Below are 17,794 nucleotides of genomic sequence, written 5' to 3'. Positions count from 1 at the left end.
TGGGGTGAGGAAAACCCCATCAGTACCAGTTTGTAACTGCAAAGACCAGCATCCCCAAGAAGAAGCTGGGCATCTAGCTCATCCTTTAGTGCTTCCAGCAATTACCATTTCAATCTTTATCACTGGCACCAATATACCAGGAACTGTTTTCAATGCACCTCAAAACATGCATCAAAGCCAGTTAGGAGAACACAAACAGTATGAGGTGAGAAGGGTTCTCTGGACATCAACCAGCGAGTATATCACTCTCCTTTCTCCATCAGCCCTGCAGAGAGAACTAGCAACGGCATGCAGGGAGGTGACTGAGGTGAGCCTGTCCTCAGCTGGGGCAGGCAGGAGGAGGGCTCCTGAGCTCCACCAACTCCTCAGACTGCCTGATTCCTGGTTTAGAGATACCTATTCCTCCTTAGAGGTGGGTAGAAAAATACCCTTGATTAGGGAAGGAAATGGGGGAGGCAGAAAAAGCAAGACCGGGATGTTTGAACTGTGAAAGCTAACAAGTTTGGTATGCTCTGACAACTCATCAAAGGCTATACTCCAGCTTGACATCTTGGGACTGTGCAGTCAATATCCAATTTGGTGGAGAAAAAAAAGTCAAGTTCAGCTCAAGGTCAAGATCTCACAGCTCTAAGAACACTGGTGTGGTTGTTGAATGTAGGCCATGCCTGGTAAAAAAAAAGAGTTCACAGTATTCTGTGTTGCTATTAAAGCATCAATTAAACCACTAAGAGCTGTGACTAAACTAGTGGAGGCCCCTGGGACTGGCTCTGAGGGACAAGACAAACACTCGTAAGTCAAATGTGCAGTCTCGGGATTCTCAGGGTATCTACAAGGCTTCAGGCAAAGCTGAAATGTTCCACTGGGTTCTCAGTAGTAATGTCTTAGTAACCAGATTCCCAAACAACCAAAACAAACACTGTGCTTGTGGCCAGCCCGGGTATCCCTGCACTCACCTCCTGGAAATGCTTAAGGATGTCGTTGATGATGAACTCCTTGGTCTCATAGGGATGCACCCGAGTGAAGGGGTCCAGATTGATCACAGCATCTTCAAACCGAATCAGCGGGAATCCCAGGGTGCTTTTCAGGGCCTAGTTGGGGAAGAAAGGAAATGACATCCCTCAGCCAAGTGGTGGCTGTAATTCTAGAATCCATGAAAGATACAAGTCATGTCAGCTTTCCAGTCAGAATCAAGGGCTCAGTATTTACCAACAAGGACTTCCTCTGTAATTACAAAAGTAAAATACTACAGTAAAAAGAAATGCAGATATATTACCCCAAGTCATAGACATCACAGGAATGAACACTGCTTGTTTCATGGCAGAATTCCTTTTGGCCTACTGGAATCTGCAGGTTTGCCGTGCTTCACTTTTTGACTAGTGTATACCACATACACAGCGCAGCCATCAAATGCAACACTCAATTTTTCTTTTCTTACTTTTTTCTTATTTTCATGTGCACGTGTGTGGGGTATGCATGCACATTTGTATGGGCATATGTGCATGTGTTGACATTTGTATGGGTATACGTGCATGCTTGTACAGATATATGTGCACGTGTGTACGTGAGTATGTGTATATGGAGGTCCAAGGTTGGTGTTGGGAGTCTTCCTTGGCCACACCTCCATCTTACTCTTTTGAGGCAGAGTCGCTTAATCAAACCCAGAGCTTGCTGACATGGCTGGTTTCCCTAGCCAGACTGCCCCAGAGATCCACTGTCTCCACTTTCCAAGACTGGAATTACAGACAAGACGCCGTGTCCACTTGGTAAGGTACGCGAGGTCTGGGGGCTGAACCCTGGTCCTCTTGCTTACATGACAAGGGCTTTAACTACTGAGCCGTCTCCCCAGTGCTCTGGGTACTCCTCACAGAATATATAGGATGTAATCACCATCCAGGTCAGAAAGCAGATTATTGTTTCCACTGGAAAGCAGCCCTGTCCCTGAAGGCTCTGAGTCACTGCTTCCTCGCTCCTTCAGGACTTCCATGGCCACAGACTGGGCGTTCCTGCTTTGTGTTTTATACAAACTGATTCCTCAGTATGCACTTTGCTGTATATGCCTCTTACAAACAGCATTAAGTTTATCAGATTCCCTAGGCTGCTGCATATAACTGTAGCTTTTTTGATTTTTCACTGTTATGTGATAGTCCACCATACAAATAAAATCCAGTTTAACCATTCTTGCTGGTAAAATGTTAGGTCATTTCAAATTTTTTGCTGTTATGAACAATGCAGCTGTGAGCATTCTTAGACGTGTCTTTGGGGCACATCTGTATGCATTTTCATTAGATGCATGTCTGGAGTAGAGCTTTTGGGTCACAAAGAATGAGAATGTTGGGGCTGGAGAGATGGCTCAGCTGTTAAGAGCACTTGCTGCTCTTGCAGAGGACCAGGGTTCAATTCCCAGCACGCACATTGCGGTAACTCTAGTTCCAGGGAAATCTGATGTCCTCTTTTGACTTCTGTGGGCATTGCATGGCACGGATGCACTTACATACATGTAGACAATACAGTCATACACATTTTTAAAAAAAGAATGAGAATGCTCGACTTCAGTATATATTAGCCAACAATTTTACACAGTAGCTGAAAAAGTCTGTTCCCTGTCAGCAGTCTACAAAACTCCCTGTTCTACGTTCCCATCAGTAACTGTTATAACTTCTCTGGGTTTTTGTTGGTTGGTTTTTGTGCTGCTGGGATTGAACCCAGGGTATCATGGATGCTAGGTAAGCACACTGCCACTGAGCCACATCCCCAATCTTAAGTTTTTTATAAAACAACACTCCAACACTCTGAGGGTGTGTAACAGCATGCCAATGTTCTTTAATCCATTTTCTTGTTGATAAGTGAGACTAAGCACATTTTAATAACTATGTTGGCTGGCTGGACATTATCTTCATGAGGTGCTTATTCATGTCAATGCTCATTTCTGTCATGAGGTATCTGTGTGTCACTTGTTTCGTAGGACTTTTCTTCACATTCACTGTATGTGAGTCCTCTGTGGAACAAATGTACCGGGGAATCTCTTCTCACTCTGTGCCTAGTCTTAGCGTTCTGTAATATCCTTTAGTCACGAGACAGACTGATTTTTAAGGAGACCCATTTTATCAGTCTTCTCCTTTATGGTCAGAACTCTATGTCCTAATTACCAAGGTCACAAAAATACCCCTGCATATTTGCTCATGGATGCTGTATGGCTCTTCCTCTTCACACTCACACCCTTGATACACCGCCACTTGGTTCTTGTGGGATACAGCCCTCCCCACAATACTGCCAAAACTCTCGGCTGGGTCCTCCTCCGCAGCTGACTTCTGCTGGGCTTCTTTGCCTGTTGCTGTACACCAGTCACAAATCAGGAAAGAGCTTTTTTGAAAAGTTGGATTCACCTTACTAACTTTCTGTCCTCTCATAAATCTGAGACCCTCAAAATACTGACTGTCTGGGTAGCTTTCCAATAGCTTCAAACAGGTTAAAATAAGGTTTAAAGTCTAGCTCTTCCTCCTCTGCAGGTCTGGCTACATGCCAGTCAGCAACCTCTGGATGTAGTCTATTTTCTGCTTGTATTTAGCATGAGTGCTACTGCAAGATGTGCAGAAGACATGCTGCTCCCTCTTCCTCACCAGCCATGAGCACCCCTTTCATACTTGTGCTGTCAGTAAATCAAGGATCAGCTTGGGTTTTATATCCCGATGGAGGGTGTCAAGAATAAATCTAATTTTATAATGGGGGGGGGTGTACGCTCAGTTGGGAAAGTATGAGGATCTGAGTTTCATCTCCAACATCCATGTTCAAAGAAAAAACAAAAAAAGCCTGGTATGTCAGGGCACCTATAATCCCAGCACTGGGGAGGCAGACACGAGCTTGATGGCTGGCCAATTGAGCCTAGCTGGCAAACTCCAGGTTAAATGAGAGACGTGAGACACCCAGTGTTGACCTCCAGCCTAAACACAGATGCACACAAAGCCAGGCATGGTGGGGCGTGCTTGGAATCCATGCACTGAGGGAGCAAGGACAACTACAACAGAGACAGCAAATCGCTGGGATTTCCTAGCCAGTCGGTCTAGCCTGGATGCTGAGCCCAGGTCAGTGAGATTCTATCTCAAAATACAGGGTAGACAGCTCTTTGAGGAAGAATACCTAAGGCTGTCCTCTTGGCCTCCACACGCATGTGCACACATGTGTGCCCCCCTCTCCGCAAATATACAGAGACAGAGACATATGCATATACACACAAAAAAAATTTAATTTTCTAACCGCATTAAAATGTCTGTAATATGTATTAATGGAATTTATTTATTTAATTTAATAGAATTAGAACTCTGTTTCTCACTTATCTCCTAATCTTTTTAGGTGTTTTTCAGAGGCTGCCTTAGATTCTTTTGGAATATGTTTAATAGAAAGTAAATCATACGATAGGAAAACAAGGATGAATTTTCTAAAAGGCATAAATTGTAATCCCAAACTCAGACACAAAAAGGCAGCAGACTAATAAATTTGACGAGGTAGAAATAAAAAAATCCCGGCTGGTTGTGGTGGTATATGCCTTTAAAACTAGCACTCAGGAGGCAGAGGCAAAGGGATCTCTGTGACTTTGAGGACAGCTAGGGCTACATAGTGAGACCCTTTCAAAAAAAAAAAAAAATCCTGTAAGTATATACAGTAAAATAAAAGGGCAAATGAAAAGCATCTGTCCCTTTTATCAAGACAAAATTTTATGGAGAGTTTGCAAAACTTAGATGAGATAAAAGCCCGATAACCTGACAGAAGACTAGACAAGTTCTACAAGAGACAGAGACAAGCCTGGTCCCTAACTTGAAGAAGTAGTACCAAAGAAATAAGGGAAAACAGACAAAGGAAGAGGACCAGAGGAGACAGGACAAGAATTCAGTCAGACACATCAGAGAGCAGAGGACCAGTGAAGAGAAGGGCAGGAAAAGCCACTGGCCTGCAGCCTGGGGAGTCTTTGACGATTTCAGAAGGAAACATTTTAGGGACTAAGGACACCCATAGCTGACCACAGTGGCATATGTCTCCAATTGCCACACTTGGGAGGTTAATGCAGGGGGACTGCAGGTTCAAAACCATCTTAGGTTGCAGAATGAGCTCAAGGCCAGCCTGGGCAACACAGTGAGTGTGAGGCCAGCCGGGCCCATGTCTCAGCAACCCAGCTTAATTGCTTTGCTCATAGCCACAGGCCAAGCATGCTGAGAAAGCTGGGGACTGACATTTGGTTCGTTCAGCACGTGGTTTTACCACTGTGTTACATTCTTAAAGAAGAGGAAGTGTGATTAAATAAAAGCTTAAGGCTTAAAAAAAAAACAACAAAAAAAAAACCCAGAAATCCAACTTCCTTATTGCAATCAAATATTAAAGAAGAACACATATACTGCAGAGACCTGAGTCCTCCACCAGCCTGCCAAGCCTCACGCCAAGCACCATCCACTCTTGGGACCAAGGAAGTGCCCCACCCTTGGAGTAAACTGGCTTCACCTAGTCACGGATCGCCTGTGGTAACAGATTTGCAGACTCAGGTCCAGCCTGTTGGAATGAATTACTCTGCCACCTTCAGGCTGATCTGGTCAGTGGCAGAAGGCAGGAGAGGGAAGGCAAGCCAAACAGAGCTCCTTTGGAGTGGCACCGAAAGCCTAAGAGCATACAGTAGGACCAGCGCTGATGACAATTTACTCAAGTAGTTGCTTCCTGTTGTAAAATGGATTCTGAAGAAAGCAATCCTATGCTCATACATTCTTAATAAAGATGGAAAACTGCTCACCCCTACCTCCTCAGACAAAAGTCTTCCAGAGACGGCGTCAAGTTAGAAGAAATACCTGTCCACGAGGCCTCAGACCACAGCTAATGCCTGGGCCGTGTCCTTTCCTTTCCTCGTTTATCCCACACCAAACGAAACTGTCTGGATTCATTCTTGGAAGGTTTATTTATGGTGCACAGAGACTGTTTATGTGAAGTGGGTATTTGCCTTTCCCTTTGGGGACAGTGTTTAAAACTACAGGGATGTTTCCCTCTCTGGCACTTTCTGCAATACAATTAACAATACTGGATCTTTTTTCCTCTTAACAAATCTGGTTTTTATTTAGGGAGGGGAGGGAAAAAGTAAAGGGTCTGAAGTTTCCCAACAAATTATTTCAAGCCTTTGAGAAGACAGTTTTAGACTTTTTAAATAGTGTCTTTGTTTGAAATTCCCCCTTACCCCCACCGGCCTGCTCTCTGACCATTAAAATGTGGGTTTTCTTCCAAACTAGATTGCTCAATTAAAGCCCTTCTTTTGTAATACCCTAATACTCTAAATGGGAAAGGGACTGCTGTAGGCCACTTTTTGAAACCTTTTAAGGGCTTCTGGCATCTTTTGATCTTTAAAGGTGTGTGTGTGTCAGGGGGGGGAGGGTGCTCATATATAAGCTACCTGGCATTTGAATTTGGTTATGCCATTCTCTTAACTTGTGAACTCCATGCAGATAAAGGAGAGGAGGGTGGGGGTGGAACAAGTGCTTTTGTCTCTGTGTTTGTGAAGTGGAATATTAGCACTCCCTTCTTCTATCAGTCAGGAATCCAATGGAGACAGCAGATGTGGAGCTGCTTTGAGGCCCCCTGAACAGACACCATATCTGGCAACAATGTACCCTCAGTGTAAACCTGAAGAGGCTCCCCTCGGAGATTTCTGACAGCCTCACTCCTGCCTGGGAATCTGGAGAATCAAGGCAATTATTCCTTCAATACCGAAGACAGGGTTACCTTTTAGTCAGACTCTTGTGATTGCTGTTCAGGGAGAGGACTCCATTTCCTAAGTACATGTTTTTAGTGATTATATATTCATCAAAAGGAACATATTGCCCTTTCTAAAAGCTCCTAATAAAGGGATATTACTCTGTTAGGAAACTCTTTGAATAAGTGACATTATCTTATGAGTCCCAGACTCCACTAGGAGAACTCAAGGTACAGTAATATGGTGAGTTCTATAAGCCAAGAGCTAAATTCTGAAGTCCCAATTCCCAGTGCCCTGCCTGAATCCTGAACTAACCACCCAGTGTGGCCCCCAGGTCTCCTTCCATGGCTGTGCTGTATCATTTGTTTAACAGTACTCTGAAAAAACATTCTAGCAACAGAGCACTGAGGAGGCAGTCACTGGAAGGACCCCGTTCACTTCATGAAGAGCACTCAGGGCATCAGTGCCAGGGGTCCAGGAGCTGGGTACTTCCACTGGGAGTGCTCTGAGGGGAATGGTTAGGGTCTGTGCTGAATAAGATCATTTTAAAAACAAGAAGTCTTCTACTTGCAGGAAATGCTTAGCATTTGGTTTGTTGGGCGGAAGCCAAGTATTCTGGGGGAACAGACTTTATCAAACAAACTCATTCCAAAGGCCACATAAGTCAAGTGGATACTTGTGGATATTAGCAAGACAGTGGTTTTCCCATGGCTTTCCCCTCACTCCCAGGCTAATTATAAGTATCTCTGGCCTCCTGGGAAACATGAAATTAAGGCAGGTTAATCAGCAGGGTGGTGAGAGAGAGGTGCCATGCCTTTCTCAGGATGCAGCCCCTGGCTCAGGCTGGCTTTCTCAGCTGCTGTCCCCTACCTGCATTCCTCTCGAGTCATCACTCCTGGAGGCTAACCAGACAACTGTCCCATCACCTGTAGGTCTATTTTAGAAGTTGGGAGTTGGCAGGCCCTGGCACATGAGGCACCCACATATATGTTCTGCTAGGCTCATAAGATTTTTTCTTTCTTTTTTTTTAAGAAACTTGAATTGGCTGCCAACATATAAAAACCAGGAGATCCCACATAAAAATCCAGATTTCCAGCTCCTCCTTAAAAATCTGAAGATTTGGTAGCACTGGGTTGATACTCCCCCACCACAGCAATAGGCTGGAGTAGAGCTGCACAGCCTCTTCTGATGCAGCTGCACTCTGTGCATGCATGCAGAGCCCTGCACACCAAGCCTGCCTTGTAACCTAACCCAGAAACCAGTACTACAGGTTCCCTACTCATCTGCTAGGACCTCAACTATTCCTGTTCAGAGACAGACCTTCTTGGGAGAAGCATGGGCCTCAAGTCTTCTCCTTGCATTCTAGGGGGCAGCACAGCACAATGGAAAATGAGACTTGGCTTTGAATGGCAGCCCTCGCTGTTCCTTAAAATGTTTCATTGCTGAAAATGGAGGTGGTGCTCAGGCCGTATATGTCAAGTACACATCAAGATGGTCAGTAGGAGTGTCACATCCTATGGCTGTGTGAAGTCACATCTCTGAGCTTACAGCCAAGTCTTCCTTGGAGGTGCCAGACTTCCCTAGTGACAAACATCCCAGGACAAACAGGAACTTGGAAGAGAGGAAGAGGGAAATGGGAGCGCAGCTCAAAAGGAAGAGACTGTCCTGGTCCTTCTCTGAAGACCACGAACAGCCCCGGGAAAGAGGTTTCCACTGCTCTGAGGTAAGCCTGGAGTTACCCAGAGAGCAGATGGGTGCTACGTCCTTTAGTGTTCATCCTTTGCAATTATATCAAGCACAATAAACCAGTCCAAATCCTCCAAAAAGTCAGTAACAGAGCTACGTCCTATGAACGCTAATTCCAGACAGAAAAAATCAAGATACTGGAAAGGTCTCAGGGAGAGTCACTCTGGAACACGTGTCTGCTATCAGCTCACCTTAAGGTCCAATGGCAGCTTGTTGGAGGTAAACACACTCAGCTTGATCTGGGGAATGCTGATCTTGAGGTTTTCAAAGTAGTATCGAATTGGCGTTCCCCTCTGCTCTGCTGTCTTTTCATGGAGGTTTTCATCATATTTTTCCACCTCTGGTACAAAAGTAAAAGTAAAAATGTCTTGATTCAAATAGGTGTCACCACTGCAAACCTAAACACAAACGTGACCATCTCTCTCTTCGTTTTCGTGGGCTCAATAATGCATACAGAATCCTGATGCCATTTCTATATAAAAGCAAATTTTTATATTGGTTATCCAAAAGTAGATTAGCTTCCTCTTTTAACCTGTGACTCTGTGCCACCTGGCAGATAGCATCTTGGAGCGCCAAAGGTCACAGGTGTGTCTGCTGGCCACAGACTTTCCAAAACTACTGTTATTATTCCCATGACCCAGGTTCTCTGCATTTATTTCAGGCTATCCGGATAAGGATCTGGAGTGCAGTGGAGCCGAACCAAAAAGAACAATCTCAACAATTAAATAATGCCTCTGAATAATATAACACCTGAAAAAGAACTGGAGCGAGGCCACAAAGAACTCACACAGCTACATCCACAGCTGCATCCTTCCCAAGCGATGGGAATCTGTAAGCAAGGTAATCAAGGTATTGTTTTAATTTGCTACCCATGAGTAAAAAGGGCAGACAAGGGCTAAAACAGCAAAGTACTCTTTGCACCTGAGGCTGCACTGCGTCCATTCAGGAGGTAAGCATCCCCTTACTTCCTGTATCTCCAAAGGAAAACCAGAGAGAATGCACTCAGGTACTTGGTATAACTGTTGTCAGTTCTACTTATAGAAGAAGGACTCTCCAAGGGAGCCCTGCCTATCCACGCTGTCGAACTGGCTACTGAAAGCAGAGGAGGTGCTCCAATGAAAAGCAGACAAGGCCTTTCCAAAAGCCCAAACCCTCTACAGTGCTTGGGAAGGAACTGTTAACAGGAACTTAGAAAACACTAGACAAGCATGGCCCACCAAACTTAAGTTTTCTCAGGAAAGACTTGAAGGCTGCAGGCTTTCAGATGGCTGTGTGGCTACAAATAAACACTGGAGACCAAGCCAAAGAGGAAAACCTGGTGCTAAACTGACAAAATCTGCCTCTTCGCACTTCATGTTTCCCCCTGCTTCTTTCTGCAGTATCAAGGACTGAACCCAGGGCCTCATATATGCGCCATACATGTTCTACCACTGAGCAAAATCCCCAGCCAATCCAAAAGACATTTAAAACTTCATTCTGTTTTGTGTTGCTGGAAATTTAAAGCTGAATTCCAAATCTAGGGATAAATAACAGAAAAATAACAAATATTTTTCTTACATTGCGGGTATGTTTACACATGAATACACACATATTCCCACGGATATTTCAGGCTCAATATTTAGTTCAGGTTTCAAAAAGCTGAGCCAGGAAGATCATGAGTTTGAGGGTAGTGTGGGCTACATAGAATGGCTTGGGGTTAACAGCACTTACTACTTCTCCCAGTTCTCAGCACCCATGTTCGGCAGCTTACCAACACCTGTAACTCCAGCTCCAGGGAGGATTCAACCCCCTCTTTTGCCCTCCGTGGACACGTACACACATGTGGTACACACATGCACATACACACACACACACACACACACACACACACACATACAAATAAATCTTAAAAAACAGGTTGAACATTATGCATTACTGGCTTCTCTCTTAGCTGTAGATGTGGTCCCAAGGGCAGGAGGAAAGGCCTTGATCAGCAAGCTAAAACAAAGACAACAGTGAAGTTCTTTCCTGGAAATTGAGGTTTTTCTGGTAGTGTATTTGACTCAAAGGAGAATACAGTAACAAGAAACCTTTGTAATGACATTACTGCACAAGGGTATGGATGTCAGAAGTCAATGAATTGAGGACAATTTTTGTTTTTCTGAACTAAACCAAAGGAACTGCCAAAGGGATTTCTGATTCTTGGCTCTGACTCTGTTTTATAAACAAAGGTTGGAAACAAAGCAGTCTGCTAAATGATGAACATCATTCCGTTATCCCAGAGCAACGGGCTCAAAGAATGGAAAGCAGAGAGGAAGAGTGCACTGTGTCCCAGTGGCCAACTGCTCAACTGGGACACCAAAGACCCTCTCGGGCTGCCTAGTTGGTGGACATAACTTGGACAACAAGCAATCTTGAAAAGGGAATGGCCGAATCGCAAACCTTAGCTTGCTAGCTCAGGCTATGAGGTTTGGAGCCAGCTTGGTTGGCATCCAGGGACTAACATATGCTGTTGTGGGCCAATCCCAAACAGAGGCAGAGTGTTCAGCTTACCTGATTCTGCTTGGTCACAGCCAAAGAAACTCAGCAGCTTGAGCAACAGCTTCTCCTCAATTTGTACTGTGAATCTCTGCGCCGTGACCATCAGATGCTAGAGAGAAAGAAATTCTGGTTTACAGGTGAACACTAGAACATGTGTGTCACTAAGACCCCAACAAGCAAGGCTTAGGGGGCTGCAGTTCCAGCTACTAGGGAAGCTGAGGCAGGAGGCTTACAGCATGCAAGGCCCTGACTCTAAATAAATATCCCTAATGCCATGGCATGGTTTCTTTACTCGTGTGATTTAATGAGAAAGTCAAATGATTTCTGGCTCACCTCCCTTTGCCTTGTTACAGTGAACCAGAATTCCAATGTTCAGTAGACGCTTTGCCATGCCAGGGTGCTGTGCTCAGACCTCAGCAGCTCATTTAAGTTGCATGACTGGGCCTGTGGTGGAGGGCTGCAAGCAGGCTTGGTGCCAACAGCATTAGTGATAAAGAACCAGAAAGAAGGCTCCCACTTTTACAGCTGGCTTATACCTGGGGACCTCTCCAGGTCAGAGAGCTTTTTTGTCTTTTGAACTCTCTGTTTTTATAAACAACTTGGCTGTTTACACAGCATGGTGTCTGTCCCAAGGTCAGACCCTTCATAGCTCTGTTTCAGTATCTCTAGCCTGCTCAGTCTTTGAAACTAGATGGAAGCAGTCTAGAAGATACCTCTTCACCCTGATGAAAGACGACTCTGGTCTCTGTGGGTTCGGACACAAGTTCAACTTCAAGGTCACTGAAAATACAACCAAGGATACAAGGTGGTCTTATTCATTTTCCTAAGTCCCATGTGACTTGGCCCTAGAGATCCACCTCTATGCACACCCTGTGCTGCTGCTCTGTGACCTGGCTGTGAGAGAGAAAGTCTGTGTCTTACATGCCATGCCCCCAGCCTCCTCGCCAGCCCACCTTGTAGATGTTGGTCAGCACGCTCTTACTGGGGAACTTCACTGCGTTGACTTGCACAGCAGGGCCCGTCTCAATGACCTCATTCTCGTTGCTCAGGGGGGTCACATAGAGCATGAAGGGCTGAGTGGTGCCAATGAGCTGATTGTCCACCTGGGGCATGAAAAGTCAACAAAACACAAAACAAAACCAGACAAATTACTGAGTTGCCATTTTTACCTTTGACTGATGCTTTCGATATGCTATTCAGAGTCCAGTGGCCATTCTGCTTCCTCACAGCAACTACACAAACATTCTCACCAAAGACCGGTGGTGGTGGTGGTGGTGGTGGTGGTGGTAATGGGCAAGACGGTGCACACCTGAAACCCCAGCACTTGGAAAGAAAAGGCAGGAGGACTGACAGCCTGAGGTCAGCTTGGACTACACAGTGAGTCTGTGTTTCCAAAATAATGGGTCTGGCGAGGTGGCTCAGAGGGTAAAGGAGCTTGTTGCCAAGACTGACAACCTGAGTTCAATGTCGTTTCTACTATGTCCCAGCAGTGGTGCAAGAGCTGGTGCTGCCGATCCCTCTGTGGCCCTCAAGTACAGGGAGCAGGAGCCTCTTGGTACTTTTTCTACCTCTTTCTTGCCCCTACAGTGCACTCTGCAGAAAGCAGCCAGAGTACAAATTCATGCTTGAATCATCTTCCTGAGCTCCTAGTGTTCTCTCTAGAGTTTGCTCATTCTCTGCCTTGAAGCTTTGGCTCAGTTCTCAGGAAGCCCTTCCCAGGCCACTCATCTAAGGTACAACCATCCCTTGCCATTCCTTCAGCGAGTCACCACAGGGTGTCAGTGTTCATCATGTATGTACTGACGCCCTTCCTAGGTGTTAGGTCTGGGAAAACAGAGACAACATGTTTTCAGTCACAGCTCTGTCTCCAGAGCCAAGACAGTACCTAGTACACAGCTGCTGCTCCGTGAGAACTCACTGGCTATAGGCATCACTCCCTAGCTGATCCAGTATGTGGAACCGTGCTATAACCTTGCTCTTCGACTGCTCTACCCTCTTTTGTCCTTTCCCAAAGTCAGAAAAACGCTCTGAAATCCAAAATGCTCTAAAATCCAGAACTTTTGGAGGGGAGAATTCCATACCATGAAACTGTTTCATGCATAAACGTGCTAAAAGTATTATAGAAAAGCACTTCTAGGCTATGTATATTAGGTCTTGTGAAATGTAAACAAGCTGCACATTTAGACCTGGATCCCATCCCAAATATATGCAAATATTCCAAAATCCAAACTCTGGAACACTTCTGGTTCCGAGCATTTCAGGTCAAGAACCCTCTGCCTATACAAGGTAGCTGAGAACAACTGACTCTGCTTTCTTCTCTAAATGAGACTCAGTCCTTCCTGCGAATAGGGCCTGTATTTCCTACTTTAAAAAGATGTCCCCAGCACTGTTATAATAGTAAAGCCTGAAATCTATTTATTTTCTCCACATTTGGGGCAGAGAGACTCTTGGGATTGAACCCTGAACCTCTTACATTTGAGGCAAGTGCTGTACCACTGAGCTCATAACATCTACTTGCCCTGTGATTTGAAGCGGGTCTGGAACTTGATCTCAGAGATCCGCCTGCCTCTGCCTCCTGAGTGCTGGGATTAAAGGTGTGTACCACCACGCCCAGCTTGAACATTAATTTCGAATTCATGGATTTCTGATGCTATCTTTAATTTTTTCTTGTTTGTGTTTAGTGCCCTCCATCTTTATGTGTCTGTGTGTGTGTTCATGGGTATAAATGTTCAGTCCACATTTGTAGTCAGTTTCTGATACCTGAGTTCACTGTTCTAAGTCCTTTTTTACTAAACAGAAGATGTGGGGTTGGGGATTTAGCTCAGTGGTAGACCGCTTGCCTAGCAAGTGCAAGGCCCTGGGTTCGGACCTCAGCTCCGGAAAAAAAAAAAAAAAAGACAAGATAACAGAAAATGCAGTGCTGTAAACGTGTGCCACTCCACAAACACGGGTGCTGTTTACAACAGTTCAAAGGATTTGCTACCTTCGGTTTTGATCCTGTCTTTAATCTGAGTTACTTATAAGTATGTAATCTTCCAAGTAGTCATGGGGATTTTCCCAATTATCTCTCTATTATTGCTACTCTAATTCCACTGTGGTTGAAAATACTGAATGTCTTTTTGACTTCTTGAGACCTGTTTATAGCCCAGACTATGGCAGGCAGGCCATGCTGCTCGAGCCACCATCCACCACCGAGCACATCCCTGACCACCAGCCAGTCGCTCAAAAGCAGTGTCAAAATCCTTGGCTGTAATTGTTCATCTGTTTCTTTCACGTTTTCTTCCATGTATTTTTCTTTACTATTTGTGTGTGGATGTGTATGTATGTATTTACTGTGTGTGCATGGGTGCACACTACAGTGTGTGTGGAGGGCAGTGTTCTTTCCTTTCACCATGTGGGTCCCAGGTATCACACTCAGGTCTTCAGGCTTGGCAGTAAGCACCTTACTGGATCTCGTCCATGTGTTTTTGAAATTCTATACAGGTGTGTTCAACTCCTAGTTTACAGGCTGCATTCTGTCAAGGACAGCTATGAATATAGTGCAACACAAAATCAAACTTAAGACAGGAGATTTTGTGATTGCTTTCTTTTTTTTAAAGCTTTAAATTGTGTGTGTGTATGTGTGTGTCTGTGTGTGTCTGTGTGTCTATGTGTGAGAATGTACATGTGAGTGTAGGTATCCTCAGAGGGCAGAGCCATCAAATTCCCCTTGGAGCTGGAGTTAGAGCTGCCTGATGTGGGTTCTGGGAACTGAACTTGAGTCTTTTGGAAGAACAGTAAGTGCTTTCAACCACTGAGCCATCTCTCTAGACCGACCTACCCTCCCTCCCTCCCTCTCTCCTTTCCTTCTTCCCTTCCTTTCCCTTCCCCTCCCTCCCTTCCTTTTATAACTCAATTGCACAGTTCTCAAGCAAGAGTTCTGTAGATGACACATGTCACAATGTCAAAAGGTTGGAGTCTATGATTAGGCATATCAATGCTAACGTGTCATGTCCTCTTGATTAATTAATTCTCATATCATTAAGAAATTACCTTCTTATCCTTGCTAATCTTTGCTCTGAGGTTTGTTCTGACATGAATCAGTACAACTCCTACTTCCTTACTTCCTTACGACGAGTCGGTGGAGTATATCTTTTTCCGTTTTTGTTTTTTCTGTTGTTATTTTTGTAGACAGGGTCTCCCATGTAGCATACAGTGATTTTGAACTTGTGATCCTCCTGCCTCAGTCTCCTGAGTGCTAGGATTATAGTCCCACTGATGTGTACCTTGTGCTGGTGACAACTGGGCCTTGAATTTCACACGGTCTGATCTACATTGAGCTGACAGCTAATCGATGCCATTAAGTTTGCTATTCATTCCATCTGTGGTTTCCCCAGTCTCTGTCTTCTCCTGGATTACCTGAGCACTTTTTATAATTCTACTGAATACCAATTACCTACAACTATTACTATTTTTCAGAGTTGGCAGTATTTCTAATACATTTGGGTACATTACTGACATCATAACCACTTCATGTGTAAAAGTACAGTGACATACTTCCATTTCACCCCTCTAGTCTCTACACTATTGTTAAGCATTTTACTTTTATATGAGGAATAGATTCCAAAACATGGTGCTGTTAGGTCTGTCTAAGCAGCTTCTGTCTGGCGGAGGCTCACTTAGGAAGCACAACTCTGCGTTTAGCTCTGTGATAACTTCAGGTTTCCCTCTCTACTTTGTGCTGATTCAGATTCCACTGGTGCCATTTTCTGTCTGCTGAATGATGTTCTTTGCCATTTGGGACGCTGTGGTTTGTTGATAATGAATTCTATCATTTCTCTGCCTAAAAACCTCTTCACTCTTGGTTTTGAAAAGAGTCTTTTCAAATCTTTCTGGGAGATTTCTAGAATGTAGTTCTCTGCCCACCTTCTTCTTAAAGATGTGACTCCCATCTCTCACCCTGCATTGTTCCCGGCAAGAAATCTATTGTCATCTATTTGATCCTTTGTGCACAGTGACTTTACCTATGAAGGGCTTTACTGATGGCCTTGAGTAACCTGACTATGGTGTGCCTCAGTAGCAGCAGGTTCCAAGACAACTGCACCCCAATTCCAAGAATGGTCCAGTCCAATATAAAATAGTGTTAACATTTGCACATAGCCTCCCACACACCTTCAACAGGCTCTAAGTGACTTGGAGTACCTCATGCAGCATAAACGCTATGGAAATAGTCGCTATACTTTGTTTAGGAAATGCTAAGGAAAAAGGGTTATAGATATTCAGCACAGACTCAATTTTTTAAAAAGTCTTTCTGATCTGGGGTTGTCTGAATTCTCAGATGTGGAACCATGGACATGAACTGCAGTCCTATCAAGCTGCCTATGATATACATCCAGTAGCATTTTCATTGCAATTTCATTTCTGTTTTTTAGCTTTCTACTTGATGTTTTGAATACACAGAATACCAGTTCTAATAACAGTTCTAATGTCTTCTGAAAGTTCTAACAGCTGTGGCAGCACTGGGTCCATTCTGAAGGGTTATTCTCCTTGTTCAGGTGCTTTCCTGCTCACTCACACACTCAGCAGTTTCTGATGGGCTACAGACTGTGTCTTTTCCCTTGTTGGGCGTTGGAACCTCTTGTATTCTAGTAAATCTTCTTGAGCCGTTTCAGGGACATAGTTAATTTCTTTGGAAACGTTGATCCTTTCACAACTTCCTTTTATGATTTGCAAGGCAAGATCAGAGCAGTGCTCAGTTTGGGGCCAATTAACCACAGAGGCAAGACTTGCCTGAGACTATTCTCAACCTCCCATCACACTCCAGGGTTTCCAGTCTGACTGGAGGGGACAGGCACCATCACAGCCCGTGAGGGCAGCAGGCGCGGTGGGCAGCAGGTGCGGCTCAGAGTCTCCTGGATGAACAGCTTCTGTACAAGGATCAGTACTCTGCAGAATCTCTTCCTGTGTGCACTCTCTCATGGACACACTACCTAGACAGAGCTGTCCTGGTCTCTATGGATGCTCAGTTCTGCCTTCTCAATGCATCCACTCTGCAGGGCTCTGTTGTCTTCTCTCCCAGTCCTGTGGCTTGGAAAGTTCTCAAGCTAAGTAAGCCGAGGGTTCACCTCTTTTATTTGCTATCTCACTGAAGTCACTGATCTCTGAGGTCTGATGTCCTGAAGCTGCTGCCTCCTTATTTTTTTGTGGATTTGGGGCTTGCCTCCAGTGGGAGAGTGAAGCTGGTCTCAGTTATTTCATCTTGCCTAGAAGTACAAGTCCAGACCTGGCTGTTTATCCCTATGATGAACCTCAACTCCTCCAATGACAGTTATACAATTCCCTGTTCTTCTTTTTCTATTGGTAAGATGAGAAACTTGGTGCTAGCGAGTGGTCTGACGATCCTAGTTACACAACCTGAGTTCAGTTCCCAGAACCCATGTAAAGGTGTAAGGAGAGAACAGACACCACAAAGCTGCCCTCTGACCACCACACACATACTGTGGCATGGCTTCCTCCCATTACCCCTGCCATAAACACACCCAGTAATAAAATTTTAAAAATTAAAAGATGGAAAACTTTGAGTTTTTTGACTAAACTATTTTCTAAATTATTTATGTACCAGCTAGACTATCTGGAATTCTTCTGTATAAAAAAATTAGGGGCTGAAGAGATGGCTCAGTGATTAAGAGCACTGACTGCTCTTGCAGAGGACAAGGTTCAATTCCCAGCACTCACATCCTGGTTAACAACTGTCCCTAACTCCAGTTCCAGGGGATATGATGCCTACTTCTGACCTCCATGGGCAATGCACTCATACATATAATAAAAATA

General features: G+C 44.6%; 1 protein-coding gene across 1 annotated transcript in view; it reads right to left on the bottom strand.

Annotated features, from left to right (window-relative positions):
• The window catches only part of Vps13d (vacuolar protein sorting 13 homolog D), a 250,567-nt gene that overhangs the window by 83,901 nt on the left and 148,872 nt on the right, over positions 1 to 17,794 (bottom strand). The window contains exons 60-63 of the mRNA XM_008849943.3: positions 11,938 to 12,087; positions 10,997 to 11,093; positions 8,656 to 8,804; positions 954 to 1,088 (exon numbers count right to left, since the gene is read on the bottom strand). Of these exons, the coding sequence (XP_008848165.2) occupies positions 954 to 1,088; positions 8,656 to 8,804; positions 10,997 to 11,093; positions 11,938 to 12,087 (531 nt within the window). The remainder of the gene's footprint in view (positions 1 to 953; positions 1,089 to 8,655; positions 8,805 to 10,996; positions 11,094 to 11,937; positions 12,088 to 17,794) is intronic.

The sequence above is a fragment of the Nannospalax galili genome, unplaced genomic scaffold (assembly GCF_000622305.1).
Source record: "Nannospalax galili isolate Female #2095 unplaced genomic scaffold, S.galili_v1.0 scaffold1225, whole genome shotgun sequence".
NCBI lineage: Eukaryota > Metazoa > Chordata > Mammalia > Rodentia > Spalacidae > Nannospalax > Nannospalax galili.
This window is presented reverse-complemented; position numbering and strand designations above follow the sequence as displayed.